Here is a 13,138-nt window from a genome sequence, read left to right as displayed (position 1 = left end):
GCCCTGAGTCTGTCTCAGGTATAGTCATTAATAGAGTCAAAGGAGAGGTTGCCAACGGGAAGAAGGGCATCCAGGATAAAACACTAATTTTAACGGACCAAGTCAAACGGTGGAATGAAAAGCTCTCATTGAGGGAAGTTTTTTTAAACTTGTTCGTATTTTTAACTCTCTGACAACAGCTCAAAGTCCACTCCTGCTCTGTTCGTGACAGAGACTAAACAGTTTTCAATCCATCGATTTGAAAATATATCGGATTAACAAATTCTCATTAAGCAATGTGAGTAGGTCTATATTAATGTGAATAATCATTTCTGTATAATTTATTTTATTTTTAATTATTATTTTTTGTTTAGATAATTTATTTTCATTTTATTTATATTTTATTTTGATTAATTTATGTATTTTATGTACAGTATGTAGATTGCATAATAAAAAGGGGTTGCAATAAAAAAAGTTAAATTAAAATGATATATTACAGGACAAAACATGACATGACTTTTGTTTCTAATAGTGACTGTGATAATTCTTTAGTATGTTTATATATATATATATATATATATATATATATATATATATATATATATATATATATATATATATATATATTACCATATAATATATACCATATAATATTTATTCATTTTTATTCATGTCTTGTGTTTGTGAACAGGTAGTTTTACGTCCATCCTCCAACCCCTGATGCTGTAAAGGGGTCAAAATCAAAAACCGTATTCCACTCCATCAGTCCCGGGGTGGGTGGACCACCAGTATGGACCCCTGGCAAAATCTGGTGTCCAGATGGTGAGAATTTATTTGTGACTAAAAGCTTTAATGAGCACAAAGTTCGGTTAGAATTTGTGAGTGTGAATACTTGCATGTGTGCAATGTGCTGCATAAATACATAAAAGCATTAATATTGGCCATAAAGTAACATCTTTATCATTAATGCTTGTGAAATTATACTATTAAATTACTTCATCAAAATGTAATATTATTAGGTGCAAGTATAATATTAAACCATATTATTTTACTGTCTGTTCATGTGTTTTTCAGTTCTGCATGGTGGCAGATGCATACGCCGCATGCTCTCAGAGCTTGTGTGTATGAGGTGTGTAAACCCCTGGTGCCACTCCTGCTGTGCATCGCTGCCCTGGTGGCTTTGATTGTGTACGCTCTGGCGGATAATCTACACAGTTTTGTAAGCAGGATCTTCATTCCCCAGTATCACTATCCTTATGCGGTGCCACTTGCATTTATACAGGTACTTTGCTCACACACCTACATCTTTATCAGTTCATCTTTATTTCTACATCTGTTATATGCTCTTGAGCATGCATATTTTAGTTGCCTTACGTAAGTTGAGATCAGATGATATTGCAGGCTTTCTAGTCATTCATTTGGGGTCAGTGCAGAAAGTTCTGCAGAAAGGCCAGTTTTGAAGAACCTGAGTGAATTGAATAGAGGACATTTTTATGCAAAGCTTAAAAGGATACTAAACATTTATTTACTCACTAAGATATTTTGCATTATGTCTAAGCTGCTGTTTTACACAATGGAAATTAAAGGGGAGCTCTAAAATAATAATTAAAAAAACAACTATTGTTAAATGGACCATCACTATTTAAAGTCATGATCAATGTTAAGAATATATCTGAATGTGCACATTTATTATCTGTAGGGTGTAAAGCACAAGACTGGGCAGCTCTCAGATGAATCATTAGGTGTATTTCATGTGATTATTGGAATAGTGCTATAAAATGGTGGAGTTCTTTTAGTGTTTGTGTGAATACATATTATGGCTGGCTATATATTCAAAATGTAGACGGGATGTCGGCAATTGACAAATAGAAGATTTTAGGTTATAAATTTGTATCTACAGTGGGTTCAGAGTCTGAGACTACTAGTGAAAATGCTTGCATTTTTGCATTTTTATAATGTAGTATTTCTTTTGTAACAAATTAAATCAGCATCACACTTTGAGTGAAACACTGAATTTTAAAAAATGTATATTAAAATCAGAATGTCTTAGCATTTGGTTTGTCCCTCTTTTACATGAACTCCATGGCTGTGTCCAAAATCACATACTCTCTTGAGTAGGTACTTCTTTTGAATAGGTAATTACTTTGTGGCCAAGGAAAAAGTATGTTCTATATAAACTGAATGTATGTAATTTGAATGTAATCCGAATTTACTGCATTTGTCATGTTGTCATTATCATGTGACTTATCAGCATAACTTCACAGCCACTTCCAACTCCTCTCCTGTGGCCTCATGATGATGATGATGCATTTTATTTATAATGCGCTTTTCTCATAACCCAAAGTGCCTCATAGAAAATAAAGACAAATTACAATAAAATCAAACAAACAAAAATAAAACAGCAATTGCAAAAGTACAATAATAAAATAATAGAGTCAAAAACAGTAAGCATCTTTAAAAAAAAATTAGTCTTTAAAGACTTCTTAAACCAGTCCAGTGTTGGAGAATTTCTTGGCACCCCAATAATATTTAATGAGTTAAATATCTCTGAAGTATATTCAAATTCATATTTACATTTTTTAGCACACCAAGGTGATCATGAACATGAAATTGTCCAGCCATGACTTCCTGTTCCACAGGAGTATTAACATGAGGGAACACAAAGGCCACATTTCTGTAATCATTTATCACAATGGGTAAAACCAAAGAATATAGTACTGATGTGCAGCAAAAGATTGCTGAGCTTCACAAAATACGATACTGACATAATGGTCTCGCTTGGGAGCCCAATCACCTCCAAGGGTACAAAACGAGCCAATGGGAATTGGCCAGTGAGATTTACATGCCAGACCACACCCCGGGCATCTGGGTATATATAGGCCTACTCACTTCCATTCATATTTTGCTGAGGAGCCAAGCTAGGGCACCCGGCCATTCAGCGGTGACTCAGGGCTATGGCAAGGGGACGTAATGTCTCCGTTCCCTCCTTCAGGGAACGGGGGTTACAATAGTAACCTAGACATTCCCATTCAGTCAGTCATGTTCGACGTTAGGTTGATACTGACGTAATGGGGTCCAGTAGAAAACGCCATAGCAACTGAGCCATGTTACGAGTGTTAGGGAAGCAGATGCTGGCAAGCCATAGCGTGCCCAATGCAAGTGCTACCACAGAGTCGTAACCTTCCAGCGCCCGGAGTAAGCCCAAGAAGTCATCCATACCAGTGGGATGGAGCGGACAGGGCATTACTCAGGGGATGGTCAAAGCTGCTGTTCCTTAACCCCGGGGAAGAGTGCTTTGGGACTCGATTCCCCAGCTTTCCTGTAGCTCAGTGGTTAGAGCATGGCACTAGCAATGCCAAGGTCATGGGTTCGATCCCAGGGATTGCACATACTCAGATACAAATGTATAGTATAATGCAATGTAAGTCGCTTTGGATAAAAGCGTCTGCCAAATGCGTAAATGTAAAATGTTTTACAGCCATGACCAAAACGCCAGGAAAGTGTTCCCAGTCCAAGGGAGGGGAAAGCTACAGAGACCACACCCTGCCCGAAGGGAGGTAACGTATGGAAGACACATATGGACTGACCCGAGGGGCAGTAACGCATATGGAAGATCTCTGACGTAGGTCCTACCTCCAGGGAGGAACTCTAGCGCACATAGACAGGGCAGAGCTGCCCAGGGAAAGACACGGGTTTACCATCAGGGAAACCGTACCGTGGACAGACACATATGGGATTACCCAAGGGGAATCACATCATGTGGGCATCTAGCCCAGTACAAGAACTGACCAACTGGGCATGCAAATGAGTACTGGACCTGGTGCCTCCGCCGCATCTGGCTTTCGCAGGATGCAGGAGGAACTCCACCGGGTTCACCATGTGGGGAACTGAACTGAGGAGCAGGAAAAGTGCTCGCATTCCCTCATCTGAAGGAAATGGCACAAGCAAGCGAACACCTGTGGCTATCTACGTGTAGACAGCACACGGTTGGACACCGGGTCCACTCGAAGATTATAAAACCTCTCAAATGTGTTTGGTGTCACCCAGCCTGCGCCATGTGCCAATGCCCAGGAGGAAGCTACACCCCAAGTGGAGTGAACTCTCAACCCGAGGGGGCACGGCTTGCCTTGGGAGGTACACCAAGGCCATGGCATCCACTATCCAGTGGGCCAACCTCTGTTTGGAGACAGCTTTTCCATTCTGCTGACCTCCAAAGCAAAGAAAGAGGTGCACAATTAAAATTGCTATTTTCGGAGTGTTCTCCTGATAGCAATTAAAATTGCTGTTATTTGCTCAGAAATTTACTCCCAGTAGAGGTGAATTGGAAGAGCGATCACTGTGCAACCACTCGGCTCCGAAGCAAAAGTATGAATGTAAGTGAGTAGGCCTGTCCTATTTATACCCGGATGACGGGGCTGTGGTCCGGCATGTAAATCTCACTGGACAATTCCCATTTGCTCGTTTTGTACCCTTGGAGGTGATTGGGCTCCCAAGTGAGACCCCATTACGTCAGTATAGATGTAACGTCGAACATGACTGACTAAATAATAATAATTTATAATAATAATTATACAATTTTTTAAAATGTTCTTTAAAATAGTTTGATACAGCAGCTGTTACTGCTTTCCATGTAACATTGTCATCTGTTATGTTTATCATTTCTAAAATTGCCTTTGGTTTTTTTAAGGAACACAATGAAAAGTTTGCAATATATGACTTTACGGGCATTTATGGCACTGTGTATCATGGTTTAATCTCTGATGTGCTGTTTTTAGCTGCATTGAACTTCCTTTTAATTCTGCTTTGTTCCCTCCAGGTATTTCTGATTCTCCTGGCACTGCTAGCTTTGCATGGTGTGGGTCTGATCCACCTGAAACCTTTTTCACTGAGGCTGGCTGAGCGTTTGTTTGTGCCGGCAGTTTGCGGGAGCGTCCAGTGTGTTCTAGCCGTATGGGCTGAAGCTTGTTCCCACTCTGGCCTGTACTCTCTAATTGCCCGTTTTCTCCCAATGGTCAGTGTGAGCTTGGGTCACTTGTTTGCATTGAATATGCCAGGCTCCATCCATGTCTTGAGCCTTCTAACAGTTCTCACATTCGCCTCTGTCAGCATCACAGGTATGATGGTTTCAAACATTTCCCAGTACTTTTTTTTTTTTTCAAAACTCTTCACACAACTCTCCAAACCAACTTTCAGCTTGGCACAGCAGTCATTTTTTTACATCCAAAACACAATATATGTTACATGGTCCATGCCCCCTTTTGTATATTGGCAAGAATAAAGACTCATTCACTCCAAGAATGAAAATATAGAAGATACAGTAACTATAATGGAAACTATATTAGCATCCACACCAACGTAAGATAACGTTCTGTTTATTTGAATGTGCTCCAGTTATGTCATCTGCCCTTTTAAATGCTTGAATTCTTTCAAATCCGTTAGATTCTGATTGGCTGTCAATGTTTGTTTCATTCATCAGGTGGAAAAAAATGTTGAGAAAGTAGTTCCAACAATATCACTCCTCTGTGCCCAAGGCCTAAAATTAACACTCGCCAAGCGCTAAATGTGAGTAAAAATCGGCATTGACGAGTATATGAAAGGGTGTCAATCGCCAGTTGACCAGTAAACTTTCTATGAATTCTAACAATGCAAAGTTGTGTGAACATGAAGTCAGTAAATGTGAATGAAGCTCGGGCAAGTCGACGGGCCAGTGCTGCATTGTAATGAAAGTTTAAGCCTTGCCAATTTAAATATTCAAGCACAAGAAGATGCAAAAGGGAGCTCAATTCATTACTCGCGCTCAGTGTGGGATCTGAAGCGTGCGCGCCCAGAAAGCCATATAGTATCGGTATATTGGATCCATGCATTAGGTCTTAAATTGACAACATCCTAATACTACTAGCTAGACCTACCTGAAAAATCTACCTGAAAAGCACTGTTTATTCAATTTATTCTTAGTTCTGTCACATTTATTTTTGCTGTTGCTTATAATTTGATTATTTGTTCTTATTTTATTACTGTCTGTTTATTTGTCAATTTTTAATTTTTTAGCTGTGTTTATAGTAGTTTCTAACTGCCTGTTTTTGCAAATAGCTTCATGGCTGGTAAAATGTATTTATGGCTGGTAAATTGGGTGGTAAATTTAGGTCTGTGTCGTTATCATTATAGTTGTGATGTGGACTCTGCTATTCTTTTACATTTGGAACGATTTTTAAAGCAATATCTTTATCATTATAGCTATCATCCTTGGTGTGAACGGGCCTTAACAACTTAACACCTAATTGTTTTGATTGTTTTTTAGATTTAGAAAATATTTTAATATGGTATTAGTGTAGAAATCTATGTTTTGTAGGTACATAGAGTTTTGGTGGTGCTTGTGTCTGAGTGAGAAAATAATTCATGTAATTTGAAAGATGTTGTCATTGAATGTATTTTGTGCCAAAGCAATGATACAGTAATGACCAAAAGATTTGGCAGTGACATAAATTTTGTGTTGCGCAAAATTTTTGCTGTTTAATTGTTGTGGTGTTGATTCACATTGTTTCTAGTTTATTGTGCAGAGTAATCAGATGTATTTGAAATAATTGCAGATAGCTTCATTGGCCAAAACAAAAACTTTATCACAAAAAAAAAAAAAACAACAACCAATTTTAGTGAAGTTCCAACATAATTTCGGGAGAAGTGAACCCATCTAATCTTTCAATTAGTGAAACTCAAACATAATCTCAAGAGGAGGGAACCCTAATCTTTCAATTATATCCAGAGCATATAAGCAGCTACTCACCCTGCTCTGGCATCAGTTGTTTCGATATCCCTCCACCTCCACAACTCCACCACATAAATTAGGCATCTCATCTATCATACTCCTCTTCCATGCACTAGTAGTCCCTGGGGGGTATATCCAAGCTCGAGTTGAAGCTGCTTCCTAGAGCCCCTCCACAGCGGACAGCAAGCCAAATAAGCTTAACCTTATTAGCTTAAAGATTTTATGAGGAAACAAACTCGTGAACTATCTTTTGGCACAAAATGACCAGCTAACATCGTTTCACTAATCGTATCATCAGCAGATGGGGAAATGTGTATGAGTACTAGTCAGGTGAAATCACTCTATCACTATATTCAATAATTCATTATTCAATAACTATTGAATTATAAGAGCAGACTGTTTGCTATAAAAGGAGAGAAGAAGCGCTTCCAATCATTGTGTTGGTTACCTCCAAAGGAAGATGTGCAGCCATCATCGCTTTGCATCAAAATGGCCTCAAATGCAAGGAAATTGCTGCAAAGAAAATTGCACCTGAAAGAACCTAAGACTATTGGACAATGGCCTGGTATCAAGAAGGGCAGCAAAGAAACCACTTGTCTCCAAGAAAAACATTAAGGACAGACTGAAACTCTACAGGAAGTACAAGGATTGGACAACAGAAGACTGGTGCAAAGTTATTTTCTCTGCTGAAACCCCCTTCTGACTGTTTGGAACATCTGGAAAATCGATTGTCAAGTCAAGTCAAATTTATTTATATAGCGCTTTTTACAATTGGTAATTGTTTCAAAGCAGCTTTACACATTAGAAGCACAGAAAAAAAAGAGAAGTGGTTAAAAATAAGCTGTACAAGCAAGCGTGGTAATGTGTAACATATACAAGATGGTGCTACATTAAGCCAATGTTGGCTGACTCCCAGGGGTGGAAAAAAACCCCTAGGAGAAAAACCCAGCGTGCTAACACTGGGAACAAAGTCCTAGGAGGGAAAAAAACCCTTGGAAGATATATATATATAATATATGTAAATGGATATGGAGATCAAAATCTGAATTATACATTTTTATTATTGAGATTAAAAATAGATTATATATAAATATATGTAAGTGGATACAGGGATTAAAAATCTGAATTATAGATGCAGCCAGAACTGGATCTGTAGGCCCATTGTCTACTGGGCTACATTGTAGTCAGGTCCAGACACAGGTTCTCCATCTGATCTGGATACGGCCTGGATCCAGCACCCGGCAAACCTCAGGATAAGCAGAGAGACTGATATTAGCGTAGATGCCATTCTTATTCTGATGTACAGGTATATCTAGTGTTATAAGAAATGTTCTCGGTTCCGGCCGACCTAATTATTGCAGCGTAACAATCCTTTAACAGATTTGAAAAATGTTAATGTATTAATAATGTGTTATGTGTATGCAAGAGCAAAGAGATGTGTTTTTAGTCTAGATTTAAACTGACAGAGTGTGTCTGCTTCCCAAACAATGCTAGGAAGATTGTTCCAGAGTTTAGGTGCTAAATAGGAAAAGGATCTGCCGCCTTCAGTTGATTTTGATATTCTGGGTATTATCAACTGGCCTGAATTCTGAGATTGCAATAGACGTGAAGGACTATAATGCATTAAGAGCTCACTTAGGTACTGGGGAGCTAAACCATTTAGAGCTTTATAAGTAAGTAGCAAGATTTTAAAATCTATACAATGTTTAATAGGGAGCCAATGTAATGTTGACAGAACTGGGCTAATATGGTCATACTTTCTGGTTCTAGTAAGAACTCTAGCTGCCGCATTTTGGACCAACTGTAGTCTGTTTAAAAGTCGAGCAGAACAACCACCCAGTAGAGCGTTACAGTAATCTAGTCTTGAGGTCATGAATGCATGAACCAACTGTTCCGCATTTGTCATTGAGAGCATGTGTCGTAATTTAGATATGTTTTTTAGATGGAAGAAGGCGGTTTTACAGATACTGGAAACATGACTTCCAAATGAAAGATTGGTATCAAAGAGCACACCCAGGTTCCTAACTGAGGACGAAGATTTAATGGAGCACCCGTCAAGTGTTAGAGAGTATTCAAGGTTTTTTCGTGAGGAAGTTTTTGGTCCAAAGATTAGGATATCAGTTTTTTCTGAATTTAATAATAAGAAATTTCTTGTCATCCAGTTTTTAATGTCAGCTATGCATTCTGTTAGTTTTGTGAATTTGTAGGTTTCGTCAGGGCGTGAGGAAATATAGAGCTGAGTATCGTCAGCGTAGCAGTGAAAACTAACACCATGCTTCCTAATTATCTCTCCTAAGGGCAGCATGTACAGAGTGAAAAGCAACGGTCCTAGTACTGAACCTTGTGGTACTCCATATTGAACCTGTGATCGATACGACATCTCTTCATTAACTACTACAGACTGATAACGGTCAGATAAGTAAGATTTGAACCATGCCAAAGCAATTCCACTAATGCCAATATAGTTTTCAAGTCTTTTTAGAAGAATGTTGTGATCAATAGTGTCAAAAGCAGCACTGAGATCTAATAACACTAATAGAGAAATACAGCCACGATCGGATGATAAGAGTAGATCGTTTGTAACTCTAACGAGAGCAGTCTCAGTACTATGGTATGGTCTAAATCCTGACTGGAAATCCTCACAGATTCCATTTCTTTCTAAAAAGGAGCACAGTTGTGTTGAAACTGCCTTTTCTAGTATCTTTGACAGAAAAGGTAGATTCGAGATTGTCTGCAGAAGGAAAAGGTGAACACTACCATGAGTCCTGTGTCATGCCAACAGTGAAGCATCCTGAAACCATCCATGCGTAGGGGTGCTTTTCATCCAAGGGAGTGGACTTTCTCGCAATTATGCCCAAAAACTCCACCAGGAATAAAGAATGATATCAAAACCTCCTACAAGAGCAACTTCTCCCAACGACCCACCAGCAATTTAGTTATGTATCCATGTATTTTCCAGCATGATGGAGCACCATGTCACAAGGCAAGAGTGATAATAAAGTGGCTCGGAGATCATTAAACTGAAATTTTGGATCTGTGGCCAGGCAACTCCCCGGATCTTAATCCCATAGTGAACCTGTAGTCAATCCTCAAAAGGAGAGTGGACAAGCAGAAGCCCACAAATTGTGATCAACTCTGAGCACTAATAAGGCTAATGCGATAAAACTTGGGATAAAAAGAGAGACTAATATTAGCGTAGATGCCATTCTTCTTCTGAAAGAAGGTGGTGGTGTCTCAAAATAGCACAGTTGAGTACACTTAAATGTTCTAAAGATTATCTTAAGAAGTACTAAAGAAGAATTTTTAGTATATTTAAGTACAAAATTAGCACGCGAAAAAAGAGCACTTTAAGTACATTATAGAAGTGTACTTTTTTTCACCTGGGGTTATAGGAAGTGTTAAAGAGATGTTTTTAGTCTAGATTTAAACTGACAGAGTGTGTCTGCTTCCCGAACAATGCTAGGAAGACTGTTCCAAAGTTTAGGAGCTAAAAAGGAAAATGATCTACTACCTGTGGTTGATTTTGATATTCTAGGTATTATCAACTGGCCAGAATTCTGAGATCGCAAAAGACATGAAGGAATATAATGCTTGCTCAGGTACTGGGGAGCTAAACCATTTAGTGCTTTATAAGTAATTAGCAAGATTTTAAAATCTACAAGATGTTTAACAGGGAGCCAATGCAGTGTTGACATAACCGGGCTAATATGGTCATACTTCCTGGTTCTAGTAAGAACTCTAGCTGCTGCGTTTTGGACCAGCTGTAGTTTGTTTATCAAGTGAGCAGGGCAACCACCCAGTAGAGCATTACAGTAATCGAGCCATGAGGTCATGAACGCATGAACTAACTGTTCCGCATTAGTCATTGAGAGCATAATTTAGATATATTTTTAAGATGGAAGAATGCGGTTTTACAAATGCTATAAATGTGGCTTTCAAATGAGAGATTGGTATCAAAGAGCACACCCAGGTTCCTAACTGAGACTAACAAAGACTTAACAGAGCAGCCATCAAGTGTTAGACAGTATTTTAGGTTATTACATGCTTAAGTTTTTGGTCCAATAATTAGAATATCTGTTTTTTTCTGAATTTAGTAGTAGTAAATTACTGGTCATCCAATTTTTTATATCAGCTATGCGTTACGTTAATTTTGTGAATTGGTAAGTTTCGTCAGGGAGTAAGAAATATAGAGCAGAGTCCTAGTACTGAGCCTTGCAACACTCCAGATTGAACTTCATTTACTAATACAAATGGGGGTCAGATAAGTTTGATTTGAACCATGTCAATGCAATTCCACTTAATTCCACCTAATTTTTGAGTCTATTTTACGAGTTCACAAGTACATATACAAATAGAGTAAAAGTTATGCGTATCTGGCATGCTGTCCGGGGGGAGGGCTCCGAGCTCGGAATTTTGGCCCGAACCCAGAGTACTCCCCCTGGTTATGGTAAAAAAAAAAGATAGAACTAGAAGTGAGGAGATGGGGTGGAGGAGGGATGCTGATAAACTCTCAGATGAACAGAGATAAGTCTGCTGTATTTATACCTCTTGCCATTGGTTGAGTTGATTAACTGAATGCTCTCCACTTGTGCTAATTAGGTTAATTATTTGAACCTGCTCCTCCCAAACTTTGTTAATAAAATATCATCTAAAAGAATGTTGTGGTCAATAGTGTCGAATGCAGCACTAACATCCAGTAATACTAATAGAGAGATACAACCACGATCTGATAAGAACAAATCATTGTTTGAAGAGTTTTGAAAAAGTGATGCAAGTATTGAGAAATGGGCCCTAGCAATTGTAAAAACATTAATTCCATTTTTAATCGCATTTTTCTCTTTCCAGCGTGTGAAGGACTGCATGCGATGGAGCCACTGGAGTATGTCTACTCTCCTCTCAGCTTGGTCCTCCACAGCATGTCTCTTGCCTGGCTAGCTAAAGTTGCCCAAACGGAGCGAAGCAATACCTCAACCTTTGACCTTTACTACACTCTGACAGTGACACGTACCCTCTTATTAGGGTTCCTGTGTGTTTTGCACCCTGACGGCCCAAAGGCACTGAGTAATGGCAACTGGCACAGTCTTCTGTTTCTGGGATACATGCTCGGGATGTTGCTGCTCAGTGCTGTGCAGCTTCTTTTTGTGGATGCTACAGTGCTGTATTTATCTGCTCTCCCAGCAGCCGTGCTGCATGCAACCAGAGGGCTCGTACTGCCCTTGTTCAGTCTATTCTAGACTATATGCACCAATCAGAGTGTAGATCATTCTGAAGAGCAAAAGTCTGTGTAGAATAGCTAATTAAATACCTGATCAATCAAATACATGATTGATTATAACAGTATTAAAACTTAATTTATAGTTGTGACGACCTTGTGTAAAGATAATTATAATTAATTAATCAAATAATATGGTTATGCTACTAGCAAGCACTGATGTGTAACTTCTTTTCTTTGCTTGCACTGAAACTATGACACTCATTTCAACCTACAAATGAGGTGTTTTCATGAAGGAACTAATAAAGTTCTGGAATTCAATTGTAAAGATAAAAAACACAGGTTTCTCAGACATCTCAAACCAGCTCTTTTGTACAGACTATTATTCTGAGTTAGAATTACCAATTATTTTCTCTGTGTCAGCTGGAAGCTCTGAGAATGAAAATAAGAAATTATATTTTGCATAAAGAAAATCAAGCCTTTTTAGGACCTTTAGGGTTTATGCATTCTAATGTAATTTTTATAATAGTTTCATGACTAAATCATCAAAAATCATCATTATCATTACAGTAATGCAAAAATTGTTGTATTTGTTGTACTGGCTTTAATTTATGCCTTTATTTATTTTATTTTATTTTTAAAAAAGTCAGACGGGAAGATTTTCATTACTGTACTAAAAATAAAATATCTGAATGCATTACGGTAATGAGAATGGAGAATGTGCTTAACTGAGCCTTAATGATTCTAAAAATAAGCTATATTTTTTATGCAAAATATATTTTTTTTTGTATTCTATATTATATTTTATAGGTGAAAAATGATCTAAGCATGTTCTTGACATGCTTTGTGAGATTCACCCAAGTACGTTATACTACAGTAAGCGCTTAATCTTACACATTTGCAACAGAGCAACATATAATAGTAAAATATTATTTAAATAGAAAACCTGTGACTCATGTATTTATTTAGCTCCTAATTTACAGTACAAACTACAGTATTATTGTTAAAGTATGGAGCAAATAAAACATATTGAGGTTTTCTCATACCTAAACCAAATTCTTAAGTGTTTCAGATTCTTTTTTGTCATTTTTCTGTAAATCTAATGCGTTACATTTCCTGTGCATTTTCTTAATGATGAAAGCAGTACTATTGTTACCAGCATAGGCCAAAGTCTTTCCAAGTGA

General features: G+C 38.0%; 1 protein-coding gene across 1 annotated transcript; it reads left to right on the top strand.

The window, feature by feature from the left end:
- On the top strand, positions 1 to 13,010 carry si:ch211-248a14.8 (solute carrier family 35 member D3). The gene is made up of 5 exons (XM_067366745.1): positions 1 to 277; positions 671 to 801; positions 1,054 to 1,261; positions 4,796 to 5,093; positions 11,588 to 13,010. The coding sequence occupies exons 2-5, from the start codon at positions 770 to 772 to the stop codon at positions 11,974 to 11,976; spliced, it is 927 nt and encodes a 308-aa protein (XP_067222846.1). The 5' UTR covers positions 1 to 277; positions 671 to 769; the 3' UTR covers positions 11,977 to 13,010.
- Positions 13,011 to 13,138: the final 128 nt, after the last annotated feature.

The sequence above is a fragment of the Chanodichthys erythropterus genome, chromosome 18, assembly GCF_024489055.1.
Source record: "Chanodichthys erythropterus isolate Z2021 chromosome 18, ASM2448905v1, whole genome shotgun sequence".
Lineage (NCBI taxonomy): Eukaryota > Metazoa > Chordata > Actinopteri > Cypriniformes > Xenocyprididae > Chanodichthys > Chanodichthys erythropterus.
Note: the sequence above shows the minus strand (reverse complement) of the source record. Positions and strands in the feature narration are given on the sequence as shown.

Coding starts and splice junctions, on each gene's coding strand:
- si:ch211-248a14.8 (XM_067366745.1), top strand. CDS start 770: ATGGACCCCTGGCAAAATCTGGTGTCCAGATG. Junction 802..1,053: donor CAAAATCTGGTGTCCAGATG/GTGAGAATTTAT, acceptor TGTGTTTTTCAG/TTCTGCATGGTGGCAGATGC. Junction 1,262..4,795: donor TGCCACTTGCATTTATACAG/GTACTTTGCTCA, acceptor TGTTCCCTCCAG/GTATTTCTGATTCTCCTGGC.